Here is a 20,038-nt window from a genome sequence, read left to right on the forward strand (position 1 = left end):
TTTCCTTATATGAACTGTGTAACTCAGTAAAATCTTTGAAATAGTTACATGTTGCGTTTATATTTTTGTTCAGTATACTTTAATACACATAAGTGAATTTGTTCCAATACTTTTGGTCCCTTAAAATTGGGGGACTATGTACAAAAAGTGCTGTAAGTTTGAAACAGTTCACCCGATATGGATGAAAATAACCTCAAATTAACCTCATGGTCATTGTAACATTTCAAATCCAAAGTGCTGGAGGACAGAGCCAAAACCACAATTCATGTGTCACTGTCCCAATACTTTTGGAGCTCACTGTATACCAGTGTTGTACAAAGCAAATGTTCAATGAGGTCCTCAATGGAAGACAAAGAAAACAAAAACAACAGGAAATACATATGATAATCTAATACTACTACATGATACCACAACATGTACATAAAACAGCAATAATACAACACAACTCATGTCATTACACATTACAGGCACACATAGTCATATATAGTTTCCATACTGGTATGTAAAATGTTTGTGTAATGATATGGAATTGTTTGTGGTGATAGGATGTTTTCCACTTGCTATTCTGGTGTATACTTACTAAGTACTGTGTTTACAGTCGGGTTATGGTGTTTGGTGTGCTCACTGCTGTTGTGTTCCAGCTAACGGCTCCAAGCAATGACTACTGGGGGGAATACGGGGCTTATGGGCCGTGCAGTCGACCCTGTGGCACTGGAGTAGCCATGAGGGCAAGGCAATGTATCACTGCAAGGTGAGAGAGAGAGAGAGAGAGAGAGAGAGAGAGAAGAGAGAGAGAGAGAGAGAGAGAGAGAGAGAGAGGTATGTGTGTGAGAGAGGGAGTTGAGAGAGAGTTGAGAGAGTTTGTGAGAGTTAGAGAGAAAAAGAGAGAGAGAGAGTTGAGAGAGTGTGTGAGAGAGAGAGAGAGAGCGAGAGAGAGAGAGAGAGAGAGAGAGTTGAGAGAGAGTTGAGAGAGTGTGTGTGTGTGTGAGAGAGAGTTGAGAGAGTGTGTGTGAGAGAGGGAGTTGAGAGAGAGTGTGTGAGAGAGAGAGAGAGAGAGAGAGAGAGAGAGAGAGAGAGAGAGAGAGAGAGAGAGAGAGAGAGAGTTGAGAGAGAGTTGAGAGAGTGTGTGTGTGTGAGAGAGAGTTGAGAGAGTGTGTGTGAGAGAGGGAGTTGAGAGAGAGTGTGAGAGAGAGCGAGAGAGAGAAGAAGAGAGAGAGAGAGTGTGTGAGAGAGGAGAGAGAGAGAGTTGAGAGAGTGTGTGAGAGAGAGAGAGTGTGAGAGAGAATAGAGAGAGAGTGTTTGTGAGAGAGAGTTGAGAGAGAGTGTGAGAGAGAGCGAGAGAGAGAAGAAGAGAGAGAGAGAGAGAGAGAGAGAGAGAGAGAGAGAGAGAGAGAGAGAGAGAGAGAGAGAGAGAGAGAGAGAGAGAGAGAGAGAGAGAGAGAGAGAGGAGAGAGAGAGAGAGTTGAGAGAGAGAGAGTGTGAGAGAGAATAGAGAGAGAAGAAGGGAGAGAGAGTGTTTGTGAGAGACAGTTAAGAGAGAGTGTGAGAGAGAGAAGAAGAGAGAGAGAGAGACAGAGAGAGAGAGAGAGAGAGAGAGAGAGAGAGAGAGAGAGAGAGAGAGAGAGAGAGAGAGAGAGAGAGAGAGAGAGAGAGAGAGAGAGAGAGAGAGAGGAGAGAGAGAGAGAGTTGAGAGAGAGAGAGTGTGAGAGAGAATAGAGAGAGAAGAAGGGAGAGAGAGTGTTTGTGAGAGACAGTTAAGAGAGAGTGTGAGAGAGAGAAGAAGAGAGAGAGAGAGACAGAGAGAGAGAGAGAGAGAGAAGAAGAGAGAGAGAGAGAGAGAGAGAGAGAGAGAGAGAGAGAGAGAGAGAGAGAGAGAGAGAGAGAGAGTGTGTGTGTGAGAGAGAAAGTTGAGAGAGAGAGAGAGAGTGAGAGACAGAGAGAGAGAGTGTGAGAGGATTGTATGTCTTTCTGACACTCCTTCTCTTTGACTTGCAGGACAGACGGAGGAAACAACTGCGTGGGATCTTCAAAATCTTACCGCACCTGTAATACGCAGGTACACACACACACACACGCACACACACACACACACACACGCACACACACAATCCCCCCATGAAAACACTAACAGACTGAGATTGTCTGTAATTGCTCCATGCAGGCATGTCCAGTGGGTTCCAGGGATATCCGTGAGGAGCAGTGTGCCCAGTTTGATAGGATGGACTTCCAGAGCAAACGCTACACCTGGCTGCCATACCATGGAGGTAAAATAGGGATTGTATGCAAATAATAACGTTTAATATTTCACTGTGAATTATTACCCATATCCACATTATACATACATGAAGAATGACTCACGTTTGCCGTTTACCTGTGAAGCGTCTAACCCATGTGAGCTGAACTGCGTCCCCCGTGGAGAGAACTTCTTCTACAGACACAGGCCTGCCGTGGTGGACGGGACACCCTGCAATGTGGGCCGCAGTGACATCTGTATCGAAGGCATCTGCAGGGTATAGTGCTAACCTTATGTCCTTCTTTTCATACAACATTTAATAGTTCAACATGCCACACACACACACACACACACACACACACACTCATATTGTCTTAATCTCTCTTCTTATCTGATGTCTAGGCGGTGAGCAACGGAGAGATCCTAGGCATGGACCGTGACGTGGTGCCCGCCCCTCCCGCTCCCGCCACCAACCTCCGCCACCGAGAGTCCCTCACGTACGCCTACACATACAGCGCCTGGTCCGAGTGCTCAGCCCCCTGCAACGGAGGCACACAGCACCGCAGTGTACAGTGCATGGTCCAGGACTCGACGGCACCCCACGTGGTGGACGACTCTTACTGCATCTCCCAGGGACTACCCAGGCCGGCCAGCCAGCAGGCCTGCAACCAGCAGCAGTGTGCCGAGTACAGTGTTTCCAGCTACAGTGTGGTGGGTACCGGTATAGCCAGTATAGAGTCGATGTTAGCAGTATGAAGACAGAGGGTAGATTAGGGGAGTGTTTCCCAAACTTCTCCTTCAGTCCCCCCGAGCCATTCCACTTATTTGAGCCATTCCAGTACTGGCACACCTGACTCAACACATCAGGGCTTGATGATTAGTTGACCAGTTGAATAAGGTGTGCTCGCACTGGACTAGATCCAATAAGTAGACAGGCTCTCAAAGGGAGGTTCTGGAAACACTGGAGTAGAGGCTGGTTGTGGAAGAGGGGCTGTCAACAAGATGTGTCTGTCAGAACATAACATCATGTTCAACATACTGTCTCCCTCCCTCCCTCCCTCTCTTCATAGCAGCGAGGTGTAAACTATTGTACTAAACAACTACAGTGTCACACAGAATGATTCCCTAACGATATGTCCAATGTCCAGTGCTCAGTGACCTGTGGTGATGGCCAGCAGACCAGGGAGGTGTTCTGTGTGGGGGCGGGAGGAGAGCACCTTGGGGAGCAGGCCTGCAGTGGTCTGACACGTCCACCCACAGTCCAGGCCTGCCACAATCTACCCTGTCATACCCACATCAGCTGGCACGTCAATGACTTCGGACTGGTGAGAGAGAAAACCTTTTTTTAATGTTTTTGGGTCAAAATCATACATTACAAAAACACTTTAAACGACATACATAAACAATGAGAGAGAGAGTGAGAGAGATACTTTCGACATTAGACTACAGTACACCCTTATGTATCCTCTCATCTTTCCCTACTTTTGTGTCACTTTGTCCCTCTCTATCCTATCATTCTCGCTCTCTCTCCCTCTTTCTCTCTCTCTCTCTCTCTCTGTTTCTCTTTCTCTTTCTCTCTCTCTGTTTCTCTCTCTCTGTTTCTCTCTCTCTGTTTCTCTCTCTCTCTCTCTCTCTCTCTCTCTCTCTCTCTCTCTGTCCCTATAGTGCTCTAAGAAGTGTGGTGGAGGGGTGCGTGAGAGAAGGGTGGTGTGTATGGACATAGAGCAGAACCCACATGGGGAGGACAGATGCGCCCCCCACCCAAGACCCCCCACCGTGGAGCACTGTAACACCCAGGCCTGCCATGAAGCCCAGAGTGAGTCCAATCCCTGTGTGTGTGTGTCTGCATGTGTGTTTGTGTGTGTGTGTGTGTGTGTGTGTGTTTCTACTCATGCCTGTCCCTCTCTTTTTAGGTGTACCAAGTGTCCACGACCCAAGAGGACATGATAGAACTCTGAGAGGATTTGTGCCTTATGACCCTTCAGGTGTGTGTGTGTATCAGGGAAGTGTTTGTCTCTATGCATGTATGTGTATGAATTTGTGTGTGAAATTATAATCATACATGTGTGTAGACTGTCTTGGGATAATTAAGTAGAGACAGAAATAGCTTACCTTTTATTTATCACTCATTCCTCACTCCAACAAATCAGACTATCTTTCCTCAGGCTAAAGCACACTTCCCGTAAGCCTTGTTCACCCTACAAGCCTTAACACTCCAATCAGTTTTGTTTTCAAATCCGTTTTGGTCTACAGACTGTCCAAACAGCAAGTTCAGACAGCAGTCATTTTCTGACACGGCTACGCTAGTTGTCATAGTAACAACAGGTGTGTGTACAGTGGTGTAGGCTGATTGGTGGTGGTCAGTGGAGGCTGCTGAGGGGAAGACGGCTCATAATAATATCTGGAACGGCGCAAATGGAATGGCATCAAACACATGGAAACCATGTATTTGATGTATTTGATACCATTCCACAGATTCTGCTCCAGCCATTACCACGACCCCATACTCCCCAATGAAGGTGCCACCAGCCTCCTTTGATGGTGGTGCTAAAACACCATTCTGTTATAGTACATACTGCATGTCCCAGTTCTCTACGTCTAGACCAGGTGTATCCAACTCTTAACTTACGAGGTCCGGAGCCTGCTGGTTTTCTGTTCTACCTGATAATTAATTTCACCCACCTTGTGTCCAAGGTCTAAATCGGTCCCTGATGAGAGGGGAACAATGAAAAAACACAGTGGAACTGGCTTCCAGGTCCAGAGTTGAGTTGGAGGGGTCTAGGCAGTGTTGTAATCCATCATAAAATCATAGCTACATATATACAAGACAGGTTCCACTTGCCAAAGTGGTAGACCTATATCTAAATCTGAAAATATACTGTCTAGCTAAACATACCTATGCCACTACTACAGTTCTATGTATTCTTAACATGCTAATTTTTATCCAGTTGGGTGTTTACTTTTTGTATATTTGTATATTTGTATATTTGTATATGTACATTAAGTATACTCTAGAGTTCAGGTGGGCCTTCCCGCTTCACCAAACAAAGGAAAGGCGGGTAGATCAACAACAATGACAAAAAACAAAAGAAGAGCTTACCAAGAAAAACTTCCAAAAGGACTAATTCGAGGTCAAATGGAGTTGGAGCACTCCACAAAAAAAAGGCAGAGATGTATTTATTTTTGCTCACTTTAATCCATTGTACAGGATGCGAACAGATAACTGACGTTTCAACGTCAAGCTGACGTCTTCCTCAGAGTGAAAAAATAAATCACTCTGCCTTTCTTTGTGGAGTGCTCCCACGCCTTTTTACCTTGAATTAGTCCTTTTGGAAGTTTGTCTTGGTAAGCCATTGTCATTAAGGACAGGCTATGTGTATACATAATGTAAACATGTGACCTTATATGTGCTCTCTTTAGCCACTAACACAGTATACGACCCATACTCCACCGCTGTGGTTGGTCCCCACTGCGCCCAGTCATACTACGGCTGCTGCCCGGATGGCCACACATCCGCTGGTGGGCATAGAGGAGAGGGCTGTCCCACAGATGACTGTGAACGCACCCGGTAAGACCTAGGGTCTGTTCATTACGGCGCAACGCTACAGAACATTACATAACGTTCAGATAGAGATAGCATTGCATAAGCATTGACAAGCATTTCGGTACACCCGCAATAACATCTGCTAAATATGTGTATGTGACCAATAAAATTTGATTTGATTTGATCACCATAGTGTAGAACACACATGGCACACAGAGGTTGATTGTGACAAAAATTTAAGTTACTTGCAGTCCAACTAGTGACTTTCAACTCGTTGGCCTATATGGATGCCGTCTGTGTCCGTGTTTCTGTCTCAGCTGTCTTTGTGTTTGCCTGTTCATACCAGCTACCTCTTTGTTTGTGATCTATATCGTACCTGTGTGTGTGTCTGGTTGTCAGGTACGGCTGCTGTCTGGATGGGGTGACTCCTGCTCAGGGTCATGGAAGAGCAGGATGTGCTGATTACCACCCACACGTGGTAAGAGCTGCTACCATCCATTATGCCTTACTATACCACCCGTTTGTCTGTCTGTCTGTGTGTCTGCCTGTCTGTCTGTCTGTCTCTGACTTTCTCTCTCTCTCTCTCTATCTCTCTGCAGGACCACTCCGCCCCAGCTCATGCTCAGTCCGGCCATATGTGCTCCCTGTCACGTGACGATGGACCCTGTGCCAACTGGACATCCCGCTTCTACTACAACTCAGCCACTGGCAGCTGCACCCAGTTCTGGTACAGCGGTTGCCATGGCAATGCCAACAACTTTGTCTCCAGGGACGTTTGCCAGAGGGAGTGTGGCGGTGCCGTCGTGACACCAAGACAGGCACCCCCACCCGCACGGTCTGGCGTGAGGGTAAGGGCGGGTACAAGGGCGAGAGCATACCGCGCCCGGTCTTAAGAGACACAGTATGAATGTGTTTCAGTGGCACACACACACCGTACAGAGGAAAGGAAAGATATGAAGCAATACCATAAACTACTTAATCTGTGAACAAATGTCATCCAAAATCTGACCTGCACCATTTATCTGTGCTTTCTGTCATTGTTGATATCAATAAACTGAACTGAACAAATCTGTTGAATCATGTTATCCTTCTTCTTGTATCATAATATATTTGTATTCACTTTTTACACTTGAAGAGTGGCCCCGGTTTATCACTGGCGTTAGAAATATCCAGTAGTAAATGGAGACTTTTATTTTGAATAGGTGCTTTTACTTTGAAATAGACAATGGTGGAACAATCTCCCTCACGACGCCAGGACAGCGGAGTCACTCACCACCTTCCGGAGACACTTGAAACCCCACCGCTTTAAGGAATACCTGGGATAGGATAAAGTAATCCTTCTACCCCCCTTACTCCCCCCCCCCAAAAAAAAAAAACTATTGTAAAGTGGTTGTCCCACTGGCTATCATAAGGTGAATGCACCGATTTGTAAGTCACTCTGGATAAGAGCGTCTGCTAAATGAGGAAAATGTAAATGTAATTGACCTTTTCTCAACTTTTTTTTAGTGATTGGCATTCCGAGTCTTTTCGGTGAGCCAGCTAACTTGGCTCCGTTCACGTAAAAGAGCCGGCTTATTTGGCTCCCAAACGGCTCTTCGTTCAAAATGCTTATAAATCGACCTAGAACCAAGGTAGTCTACCATTATGTCAGATCGTGGAATGCGCGTTCAAATACATTTGAACCTGGGCAAATTATTACTTCCTTTTTTTTAATCACTGAAAAAATCTACGTGGACCAGATTGACGCGCTCTCCACACTATGTATTGTTTCTGCAGTGAGGATTTACCCTCTATTCCATTCTTTTGTAACTAATCTTCAGAAAAACGTTTTTTTGTTTTGTTCCAAAAGCAGTAGTAGCAGTATTCAAATCAGGGAGCCAAATGAACGGCTCTTTCACCGCTGCGATTCGATTCCCGACGTTCAGCAAAAATATCCGTTCAAAAGAGCCGTTCGCAAACGAACCATCAATACTTCCTTTCCGGTCATTTCTTTCCATACAGCTGCATTTCACGGGGCTAGGAGAGCAGTATAACAGCCATTTAAACGCTGAATCTGTAAGTCTAGTTTTAAAAGCCTAATTGGACACCAGCACAAACATGGTAAGTGTGAATGTTTTTGCTTTTTGTTCGTACAGTGCAGTCTAAACTACATTATTCAATCATTCGGCTCTTGCTGAGCTAGCTAGCTAAAACTGTGGCTAGTTGGCTAGCACTAGCCCGAGCCACAGGGCTCTGGCAGGATCTCGCGACTTCACTAACTATTAGTGAGATGCACATTTGCCTAATGTGCTAAATGCAGTAATTTACACTAATGTTAGCTAGCTTCGTGGATGTATCATACAATAACAGCAACTCCATGCGTTATCGAGACAGTAAGCAAAGCTGATTCGTTAGGAAATGGTTCGTCAGGCCAAATTCCGTCTGCTCAATTCTTATTGGATAAATTGTAACTTTGTGTCTGTATAATAATACCAGTTGAGCAGTGGTAAAGTGTGCAACAATAACAACATTTACTTAATGCAATTGTGGAAGACAATGTCATGGTCGGTGTGTTTGGTTGTTACAGTATAGGCCAAATGTAAGTGTATATGTAACAAACGACTGTTTTTTCTTCTTCTCTGCTTTACAGTCACACACAATTCTGCTTGTCCAGCCAACTAAGAGACCAGAGGGGCGAACATATGCCGACTACGAGTCAGTCAACGAATGCATGGAAGGTGAGAATCGGTCTACAGACACGGAGTAGTGCAGTTTGAGCCTCAGTGTCTCTGAAGTGGTTGTTCCCAGTAGGGAGAAAAGTTTTTAAATAGGGAGGTATAGGCTACTACCGGAACGGGCAATAAGAAGACAGATTTTCATGTTAATTTTTGCTACGGTATGCCCTACTGAACACGACCCCGGTGTAGGCCCTACTTAAAGAACAAAACACACTGTGCCAATGAATGGTTAAAAGAAGCGGCTGGCCTCCTGTCGCCTCTACCAGAACATCGGCCGTCACTTTGTTAATTTCCCGACGATTTTACATGGTGGCATTCTACAATGACATTCCACAATGTCACCGTTCGTTGTCACCCTTCGTTGTCACCCGCTGCTTTGAACTGTTGGTCGGCGCTGTGTTTTGTCCTTAACTCAAAAGTATTTTCACATGATGTAGCCTAGTTCTATGTCTCACCCTGTGTCCCTCCTGATCCAGGTGTGTGTAAAATGTACGAAGAGCACCTGAAGAGGATGAATCCCAACAGTCCCTCCATCACTTATGACATCAGCCAGCTGTTTGACTTCATTGACGACTTGGCGGACCTCAGCTGTCTAGTGTAAGTAGTGCTGTAGAACATTTAGCAGACGCTCTTATCCAGAGCGACTTACAAATTGGTGCATTCACCTTAGGATAGCCAGTGGGACAACCACATCTTGATCACAGTAAGTACACTTCTTCAAACAAGCAGCTGTGAGCAAAGTCAGTGCAATTAGGGACAACTACATCTCGATCACAATAAGTACATTTCTTTAAACAAGTCAGTGCTAGCAGGTGAAATAAGTCAGGTGTTAGTTTAGACAAAAGACAGTGGTAGTGAAGGGGGGTAGAAGGATTACTATAATACTATTCCAGGTATTCCTTAAAGAGGTAGGGTTTCAAGTGTCTCCGGAAGGTGGTCAGTGACTCTGCTGTCCTGGCGTCGTGGGGGAGCTTGTTCCACCATTGGGGTGCCAGAGCAGCGAATAGCTTTGACTGGGCTGAGCGGGAACTGTGCTTCCATAGAGGTAGGGGGGCTAGCAGGCCAGAGGTGGATGAACGTAGTGCCCTCGTTTGGGTGTAGGGTCTGATCAGAGCCTGAAGGTAAGGAGGTGCCGTTCCCCTCACAGCTCCGTAGGCAAGCACCATGGTTTTGTAGTAGATGCGAGCTTCAACTGGAAGCCAGTGGAGTGTGTGGAGGAGCGGGGTGATGTGAGAGAACTTGGGAAGGTTCTGGATATGTTGCAGGGGTTTAGAACCTCACCGTTAGAGCCCAGTGGTGTAGCGTTAAATCCACCTTGCGTACCAGAGGTGCTATTGTTATACTGCATGGTTGTATTTATTAGTCGACACTGTAGCGAAACGTTTTGCAATGGAAGAGAAAAAAAACAAGCGTTTCTTATTGGACAAGTTCAGGTAGTCCCTCCCCGTTTCGGCTTGTTTGCTTCCGTTCCTAGTAAATACGACCCTGGTCTATCCTGTCATTTCACAGTTCTGCCAAGGTTTAGGGGACTAGGGGTCCATTTTGGATTGTGACTAAGAATTGCCTTCTGTATTTCCCCCCCAGTAATAATTAGGTCTGCTAGGCTATTTGACCCCAGGAATATCTGTACCAATTGAGCTTAATATCATGGGAGAACAATCTTATCCTAATCCTATTGGCCCTCCTGTAGCTCAGTTGGTAGAGCATGGCACTTGCAACGCAAGGGTTGTGGGTTTGATTCCCATGGGGGGCCAGTATGAAAAATGTATGCACTCACTAATTGTAAGTTGCTCTGGATAAGAGCGTCTGCTAAATGACTAAAATGTCAAATGTTCATGACATGTCTCTCCTGGGTCGTATTCAAAATGTTTTGCAACAGAAAATGAGCGTTTCTTGTTGGAAGTACAGTATTTCCTCCCAGTTTGTCTGTTTTATTCAGTTTGGCTAATGAATACTAACCTCCTACTCTCCATTCAGGTACCGGGCGGACACTCAGACGTACCAGCCATACAACAAAGACTGGATCAAGGAGAAGATTTACGTGCTGCTGCGGCGTCAGGCCCAACAAGCTGGGAAGTAGAGGCAGGCAGGAAGGGAGGTAGCTAAGAGGTTGCCCCCATTGCATAGATCTAGGGTCAGTTTGCTCTACCCCAATCAGAACCCAAACCACTAGGAGGTAAAAAACTGATTCTGGACCAGTGCATAGGGGCAACTTCATCCTTCATCAGATGGGGGTAGGGGTGGGCCTTGGTTTTATTGGTTGGGGTTATTACTGGGCTGTATAAAGGGAGGGGGACAGTGGCCCTGTTCGAGTACACACAACACAAAGTGCATCCTGCCTTCCTTGAGATAATCACAGATCTAGAAGTGATTGGATAGATGAGAGCAAGGTTATCAACCTATTGCTTTTGCCAATCCAACCAGATCAGATCAATGAGTACTCCAAGGAAGGGAGAAAAGTATATTGAAGGTATTCGAACAGGGACTGTGATCTGGGGGTGGGGAGACATGACAGTGATCTATGGGGTGGGGCTCGGCAGACAAGCCTGTCATTTGTTTGGGTCTATTTGTGGGAGGGGCTAGTTGCTTGGTGAAAATGGTTCTATTGAACAGAAGGAAAATGAGCTAAAAACAGGACAACTATTAAAGTACTATTTTTCTTTCAGTATTTTTTTTTATTTTTGTTGAAGGAAGAGGGATATGAGTGTGACTATTTGCTTTGTTTTTATACCTGTAAGGGAGAGTTGAATTGAAACATGCCACTGAGGGTGACCGATAAGAGTGTGATTTGTTCATTTAAACTGAAATTCAAATGTTTTGATTTAGGGTGAAATTAAAGTGTCAGTAGATTCATCTTCCATATTTGCCCCACTTACTACCGTCATTCTCACTGTGTCTTTTGTAAACCTATTTGGTATTTGCCTGACATCTGATTTCATGTTTTTAATGTTCTCTGAATACAGGAAATTAACTATTGTTTTCAGATTTTATGTGGAGTGTATTTTACTGAAAGCATATCAATATACTACAGAGTTCATCTATGCTTTTATACTGAGAAGATGAGAACAAGCAGAGTGGAAGAGGCAAAGCTTCTTTATGTAAAGATTATTTATATATATATAGCTCATCTTTGGTACAAGTGCAATGAAAATTCACAAATGGATAGAATTTTTGACAAAGAATGAGAGCGGGAACTTATTTGATTTGGTAAAATACCTGAGGATGAAACATGATTCTCCAGGGAAACATGAATCTGAAAAGATTCTTCCAAATAATTTAATATGTAGTAGTTATGATTCCTTATCATTAGCTGGATATTTCTTCATATTTTGTGTTTTGCACCAAGTGATGCTGAGAGGCTCTTCTTGTCTTACATGTTTTGAAACCTGTGTGCTGTTGCTTTAAAATGTGGCGGGCTGCTCGAGATGCAGCCCCACAGAAGCCTGTGACTAAAACTAGCCTGTCACTAGACAGGTTTCCATTGACCCAGGTTTATTCGACAAAAGCAATGTCTCAAATGTGACGTGAAATGGCAGATATAGGAGACATTTTCTAAAAAATGGAAGTTTTTATCCGTTCAACAGGGGTGGATTTATATTTTGGTCAAACTTCATTTATTGCGACAAATGATGGAAAGTGTTTTTCGAATGTGATTAATGCTGACTCATTTTGAAGGTACGCGGGGGAACGTGATGTCATCACGTAACTATAAATCGGCACTCCAAATCAAATGTATTTGTCACATGCACCGAATACAACAGGTGTAGACTTTACCGTGAAATGCTTACTTTGGAGCCCTTTCCCAACCATGCAGAGTTAAAGTGAGAAAGATGTGCTAATAAAAAAAGGAAAGAGTAACACAATAAAATAATGACGAGGCTATATACAAGGAGTGCCGGTACCGAGTCCATGTGCAGGGGTACATGTAGGTAGGGGTGAAAGTGACTAGGCAGCAGCATATGTGAAAGTGTGTGTGTGTTGGGAGTATCAATGTAGTATGTGTAGTGTAGAGTCAGTGCAACAAAAGATAGGGGGTCAATGTAAATGGGGGCGTGCTCGGCCCTCCGTTTCCTGTAGTCCATGATAAGCTCCTTTGTCTTGCTGACGTTGAGGGAGAGGTTGTTGTCCTGGCACCGCACAGCCAGGTCTCTGGCCTTCTCCCTGTAGGCTGTCTCATCGCCGTCAGTGATCAGGTTGTGTCGTCTGCAAACTTAATGATGGGGGTGTTGGAGTTGTGTGTGGCCATGCAGTCGTGGGTGAACAGGGAGTACAGGAGGGGACTAAGCACGCATCCCTGAGCGGCCCCTGTGTTGAGGGTCAGCGTGGCAGACGTGTTCTTGCCTACCCTTACCACCTGGGGGCCGCTCGTCAGGAAGTCCAGGATCCAGTTGCAGAGGGAGGTGTTTAGTCCCAGGGTCCTAAGCTTAGTGATGAGCTTGGAGGGCACTATGGTGTTGAACGCTGAGTTGTAGTCAATGAACAGCATTCTCATATAGGTGTTCCTTTTGTCCAGGTGGGAAAGGGCAGTGTGGAATGCAGTGGATCTGATGGGGTGGTATGCGAATTGGAGTGGTTGTCTGGGATGAATGTGTTGATGTGACCCATGACCAGCCTTTCTGTTTTTTTTTGTAAGAATGATTTTTTTTAAACAATACAAATCAGCCTTTCAAAGCATTTCATGGCTACAGATGTAAGTGCTACGATGCGATGATCATTTAGGCAGGTTACCGTGGCGTTTTCTTGGGCACATGGACTATGGTGATCTGCTTGAGTCAGGGAGAGGTTGAAAATGTAAGTGAAGACACTTGCCGGCTGGTCAGCGCATGCTCTGAGTACGCGTCCTGGTAATCCGTCTGAATGTTAACCTGTTTAAAGTTCTTACTCACATCGGTTACGGAGAGCGTGATCACACAGTCGCCCGGAACAGCTGGATCTCTCATGCATGGTTCAGTGTTGCTTGCCTCGACACGAGCATAAAGGCATGGGTTTCCTTCTGTAATCCATGATAGTTTGCAAGCCCTGCCACATCCGACGAGCGTCAGAGCCGGTGTAGTAGGATTAGATCTTGGTCCTTTATTGATGCTTTGCCTGTTTGATGGTTCGTTGGAGGGCGTAGTGGGATTTTTTATAAGCGTCTGGATTAGTGTCCCGCTCCTTGAAAGCTGCAGCTCTAGCCTTTAGCTCAGTGCGGATGTTGCCTGTACCATGGCTTCTGGTTGGGATATGTATTTACGGTCACTGTGGGGATGACGTCATTGATGCACTGATTAATGAAGCCGGTGACTGATGTGGTAAACTCCTCAATGCCATCGGAAGAATTACGGAACATATTCCAGTCTGTGCTAGAGAAACACAGTCCTGCAAATCAAATCAAATTGTATTTGTCACATGCGCCGAATACAACAGGTGTAAACATTACAGTGAAATGCTTACTTACAAGCCCTTAACCAACAATGCAGTTTTAAGAAAGAATACCAAAAAAAAATCACAAAAAAATACAATATAATGTAGCTTAGCATCCGCTTCATCGAACCACTTCCGTACTGGTACTTCCTGTTTGAGTTTTTGCTTGTAAGCAGGAATCAGGAGGATAGAGTTATGGTTAGATTTATCAAATGGAAGGCGAGGTAGAGCTTTGTATGCGTTTCTGTGTGCGGAGTAAAGGTGATCTAGAGTTTTTTCGCCTCTAGTTGCACAGGTGACATGCTGGTAGAAATGAGGTAAAACGGATTTCATTTTTCCTGCATTAAAATCACTGTCCATTAGGAGCACCTCCTCTGCGTGAGCGTTTTCTTTTTTGCTTATGGCCTTATACAGCTCGTTGAGTGCGGGCTTAGTGCCAGGATTGGTTTGTGGTGGTAAATAGACAGCTACGAAAAATATAGATGAAAACTCTCTTGGTAAATAGTATGGCCTACAGCTTATCATGAGGTATTCTAACTCAGGCGAGCAGAACCTCGAGACTTCTTTAATATTAGAGATTGCGCACCAGCTGTTGTTAACAAAGAGACACACACCACCCCCCTGAGCTTACCTGACGCTGCCGTTCTGTCCTGCCGATTGTATAGAAAAACCAGCCACGGCTCTGAAAAACATAGTACAGTGAGGGAAAAAAGTATTTGATCCCCTGCTGATTTTGTACGTTTGCCCACTGACAAAGAAATGATCAGTCTATAATTTTAATGGTAGGTTTATTTGAACAGTGAGAGACAGAATAACAACAAACAAATCCAGAAAAACGCATGTCAAAAATTTTATAAATTGATTTGCATTTTAATGAGGGAAATAAGTATTTGACCCCCCTCTCAATCAGAATGATTTCTGGCTCCCAGGTGTCTTTTATACAGGTAACGAGCTGAGATTAGGAGCACACTCAGCTTGATACCTGTACCTGTATGCAGAGGGGTCAAATACTTATTTCCCTAATTAAAATGGAAATCAATTTATAACATTTTTGCCATGCGTTTTTCTGGATTTTATTTATTTATTCTGTCTCTCACTGTTCAAATAAACCTACCGTTAATATTATAGACTGATCATGTCTTTGTCAGTGGGCAAACATACAAAATCAGCAGGGGATGAAATACTTTTTTCCCTCACTGTATATTACAGTTCCTCAGATCACGTTGATAGGATAGTCTGGAACGGAGCTCGTCCAGTTGATTCTCCAGTGATTGCACGTTCACCAATAGAACAGAGGGTAGAGGCGGTTTATCTACTCGGCGATGTAGTCTCCGCCTCTTCCTTTTCCGAGTGTCAGGGATTTGGGCCTGGTCCGGTATGAGCAGTATGTGTTTCGCCTCCGACTCATTGAAGTAGAAATCCTCATCCAAATATACGTTAGTTATCGCTGTTCTGATGTCCAGAAGCTCTTTTCAGTCATAGGAAACGATGGCGGAAACATTATGTACAAAATAAGTTAAGATCAGCGCAGAAAAACACACATAATAGCACAATTGGTCAGGAGCCAGTAAAAACGGCTGCTATACCCTCCAGCGCCATTCAAACCCTGCCGAGCACACAAAGATTCAAGGGGATGGAGGAAGAGACCAAAGTGTTTTTTGGTTTGATTCAAGAGTGAAACACAACATCTGTTTAAGATGGAAAATGCCAAAGAAATGCCTCATTGTTTGAACAATTACTGTAAATAAGGACATGCAGAGTAAGGACTATAACAAAGGCTGTCACATCCTAAGATGCAAGTGGAAGGCCTTGAAACAGCGCTACCTGTATGAAGAAATAGTGGTGCTGGAGGTAAAAGCACGTTTCCTATCGGAAAGGAATGAAATCCTAGGACAAAGACCTGTTGTTGTTTCAATGCACACCAACATAACAGCTCACGTGCTGGTAAGTAATGTTACGTTAGGCTTTAGGACTACAGCAAGGTAACTTGCAATAATGTTGTGATTCTCAATCTCCACGTAGGTGATGACAATTGCCCTGAGGGACGAGGAGGAGGATGACAACCTGGAGAGTATACCTACAGGTAGGCCTATGTATAAATTCCTCTTAAGAAATTAAACTTTTAGGTTGGCATTGGCTTATCATAAGGCTGTAGCTTACTTTGCTACTAACTGAAGCAATGCAGAAAATGGGTTGGCTAGCCCATATAATAAGGCCTATGTAGATACAACATACACTATATAATCAAAAGTATGTGGACACCTGCTCGTCGAACACCTCATTCCAAAATCATGGGCATTAATATGGAGTTGGTCCCCCCCTTTGCTGCTATAACAGCCTCCACTCTTCTGGCAAGGCTTTCCACTAGATGTTGGAACATTGCTAAGGGGACTTGCTTCCATTCTGCCACAAGAGCATTAGTGAGGTCAGGCACCGATGTTGGGTGATTAGGCCTGGCTCGCAGTCGGCGTTCCAATTCATCCCAAAGGTGCTCGATGGGGTTGAGGTCAGGGCTCTGTGCAGGCCAGTTAAGTTCTTCCACAGCGATCTTGACAAACCATTTCTGTATGGACCTTGCTTTGTGCACGGGGGTATTGTCATGCTGAAACAGGAAAAGGCCTTCCCCAAACTGTTGCCACAAAGTTGGAAGCACAGAATCGTCTAGAATGTCATGCTGTAGCGTTAAGATTTTCCCTCACTGGAACTAAGGGGCCTTGCTCGAACCATGAAAAACAGCCCCAGACCATTATTCCTCCTCCACCAAGCTTTGCAGTTGGCACTATGCATTCGAACAGGTAGCGTTCTCCTGGCATCCGCCAAACCCAGATTCGTCCAGATGGTGACGTGTGATTGATCACTCCAGAGAACGCATTTCCACTGTTCCAGAGTCCAATGGCGGCGGGCTTTACACCACTCCAGCCGACGCTTGGCATTGTACATGGTTATGTTAGGCTTGTGTGCGGCTACTCGGCCACGGAAACCCATTTCATGAAGCTCCTGACGAACAGTTATTGTGCTGATGTTGCTTCCAGTGGCAGTTTGGAACTCGGTATTGAGTGTTGCAACCGAGGACAGATTATTTTTACGCACTACGCGCTTCAGCACTTGGCAGTCACGTTCTGTGAGCTTGTGTGGCCTACCACTTCGCGGCTGAGCCGTTGTTGCTCCTAGATATTTCCGATTCACAATAACAGCACTAACAGTTGACCGGGGCAGCTCTAGCAGGGCAGAAATTTGCCAAACTGACTTGTTGGAAAGGTGGCATCCTATGACGGTGCCACGTTGAAAGTCACTGAGCTCTTCAGTACTGGCCATTCCACTGCCAATCTTTGTCTACAGAGATTGCATGGCTGTGTGCTCGATTTTATACACCTGTCAGCAACGGGTGTGTCTTAAATAGCTGTGCGCATTGCGAAGCATCGGCTGGAGTTGTGTAAAGCTTGCCACCATTGGACTCTGGAGCAGTGGATGCACGTTCTCTGGAGTGATCAATCACGCTTCAATCAATTTAACTTGAAAAATAACTTTTTTTCAAATGTCTTTATTTTCAAAAAATTAAATAATCTTAAAGTACTAGCAAATGCTTTTGTTTTTTGGACATATTTCGAAATAATAATGGCATTGCAACAACCTGAAATAAGTGTCATGGTTCTTCACAAAATTGCAGTCCCAATACATTTGTTTTTGGCCCACAATAGGCAAGGGGGGCTCTATTCCTTTACTTAGAGACATCCCAAAAGGACATGAAAAGATTATTACGGCTGCATGTTACAAAACAAAGTTTGAGGAAATGAAATTTGACAAGACAAATAAGAATACAAAGGATGATTTGGTTAGCTGTTTAGACTACCATATTTTCCAGGTGTCTTACCAGAGGATCTCTTATCATGTTTGCCACATCGTTTGGTGTGCCTTGGTGTCGATGGCGAGGTGGCTATGCGTCGTAGAGATTCTCTTGGCGCTCACCAAGATCCGGTTGGAGAAATCTCTGCCTCTCCCCCTTGCAGAGGTTGTGCAGCACACAGCATGACAAGACCACGGTTTTCATTAAGGTGTAGTGGATGTCGGAGCGTTTGGAGAGGATCCTCCATCTCCCCCAAATGTGTGCTCCACAGCTACTCAGATGCAATTCCGGCGGAGGTTGAAGGTGTCCTCCTCCTCCGTGAGAAGCCCTTCACCAGCCACAGGAGGAGAGGATATGCAGGATCTCCTGCGATCAGCAGAGGTACTTGTACTCCTTCTACATCAACATCAGCCTGGGGTCGCATCGGTACAGGAGCACGGGGGCTAGGCAAGAAATGGTCCTATGATCTCACACAAATGCTCCAATGTTGGTTGGGACATTCTAAAATGTTGAAGCCCAGGGGCAGACTGGGATCAGAAATCACCCTTGGCATTTCTAACACACAGGACCGTTTTTTTCCTCGGGACCCCCATACAGGCCCATTTATTTTTCTTGAGGCATATTATTAGCCTGATATTTTTTTTATTTTTTATAAGTTAGACATGCCCACTGGGCTAAAAATGGACCAGCCCATCTGTCATTTGCCCGAAATGCCAGACGGCCAGTCTGCCCCTGTTGAAGCCAAAGGCTCTCCTTGAAATGCCCCAGGACAATCACTTCCCAGAACTTCCTAAGATGTTTAGGGGTGGGGGGAGATAATTATTTCTACCTGCCCTGCAGACAACTATTTTGGTCCACTCATACTGGCATAATAAAGGCCCAGTGCACTAATTTTGTGAAAAAAATTGTCAATAAAAAAAAAAAAGTATTCTCATTTATCATGGGGTGCTGCAGCACCATCAGCACCCCTACTTCCCATGGTTATGCTGCCGTTGCCAAGGGTTTGGCGCATGGCACAGTGGAGGGGCCATTCGCATAATCTGGTGAAAGGCTTGATTTTCACACTGACGTCTGGGGACGATGGCACAGACTGCAGCGATAAATTGGCACATGAGAATTACTAGAATATGGTAAATATTAGTCAATTCTTGCATTCTATCCATGCTGGCTTTTGCAGGCTACCTGAGACATGAAACAGATAGGTGGGAGGGCATACAGGCTGTCGCTAATTTACTAATGCGCAATTTGCCTAAATGGATAATTGAAAACTTCAAAATGTGTATTTTTAGGTGTGACGTCATTACGTCCAGCTGTTTTTACAGACACAAGACAATTAAATGGAAACGCACCATAGCAGGAAATTGTTGCATCAATGTTCTATGAGAACTTTCTAAATGTCAACAAAAAAATCACTGGACAAATTGATGGAAACGTAGCTACTAAAACCAATACTATCGCCATCTACTGGACATGGTTAATTCCTACCACATACATGTGAACTCATTTTCTTTCCTAGATTCCTTTTCTCCTTTTCCAACCTAATTTCCTAGCTCCCTTTCCAACCTAATTTCCTTGCTCCCTTTCCACCCTAATTTCCTAGCTCCCTTTCCAACCTCATTTCCTTGCTCCCTTTCCAACCTAATTTCCTAGCTCCCTTTCCAACCTCATTTCCTTGCTCCCTTTCCAACCTAATTTCCTAGCTCCCTTTCCAACCTCATTTCCTTGCTCCCTTTCCAACCTCATTTCCTTGCTCCCTTTCCAACCTCATTTCCGAGCTCCCTTTCTTTTCCAAATCAAATCAAATGCAATTTTATTTGTCACATGCGCCGAATACAACATTGCTGCGAAATGCTTACTTACAAGCCCTTAACCAACAATGCAGTTTTAAGAAAATAGAGTTAAGAAAATATTTACTAAATAAACTAAAGTTTAAAAAAAAGTTACACAATAAAATAACAATAACGAGGCTCTATACAGGGGGTACCGGTACCGAGTCAATGTGTGGGGGTACAGGTTAGCCGATGTAATTGAGGTAATATGTACATGTAGGTAGGGGTAAAGTGACTATGCAAAGATAATAAACAGCAAGTAGCAGCAGTGTAAAAAAAAAAAGTCCTTTCCTTCCCTGCTTCTCTTTCCGCTCTTCCCTTTCCTTAGCTCCTTTCCTCCTTTCCTAGCTCTCTTTCCTAGCTTCCTTTCCTTTACTAATTTTCTTTCCTAGATTCCTTTCCCGCTTTCCTCGCTCCCTTTCCTAACTCCCCATCTTTTCCTCCTTTCCTAGCTTCCTTTCCTCCTTT

The 20,038-nt window shown here is 44.7% G+C and overlaps 2 protein-coding genes across 2 annotated transcripts; both read left to right on the forward strand.

Annotated features, from left to right (window-relative positions):
* The first annotated feature begins 605 nt into the window (after positions 1–605).
* paplnb (papilin b, proteoglycan-like sulfated glycoprotein) lies at positions 606–6,782 on the forward strand. Its single transcript, XM_041865481.2, has 11 exons — positions 606–751; positions 1,996–2,056; positions 2,162–2,264; positions 2,380–2,510; positions 2,636–2,944; positions 3,382–3,558; positions 3,899–4,049; positions 4,147–4,218; positions 5,654–5,801; positions 6,177–6,255; positions 6,377–6,782. Exons 1-11 carry the CDS (start codon positions 606–608, stop codon positions 6,668–6,670), a joined length of 1,671 nt encoding a protein of 556 aa, XP_041721415.2. The 3' UTR covers positions 6,671–6,782.
* Positions 6,783–7,727: 945 nt separating this feature from the next.
* LOC121552193 (enhancer of rudimentary homolog) lies at positions 7,728–11,352 on the forward strand. Its single transcript, XM_041864917.2, has 4 exons — positions 7,728–7,877; positions 8,407–8,494; positions 8,971–9,091; positions 10,472–11,352. The coding sequence occupies exons 1-4, from the start codon at positions 7,875–7,877 to the stop codon at positions 10,572–10,574; spliced, it is 315 nt and encodes a 104-aa protein (XP_041720851.1). The 5' UTR covers positions 7,728–7,874; the 3' UTR covers positions 10,575–11,352.
* The last annotated feature ends 8,686 nt before the right edge of the window (positions 11,353–20,038 follow it).

The sequence above is a fragment of the Coregonus clupeaformis genome, chromosome 36 (genome assembly GCF_020615455.1).
Source record: "Coregonus clupeaformis isolate EN_2021a chromosome 36, ASM2061545v1, whole genome shotgun sequence".
Lineage (NCBI taxonomy): Eukaryota > Metazoa > Chordata > Actinopteri > Salmoniformes > Salmonidae > Coregonus > Coregonus clupeaformis.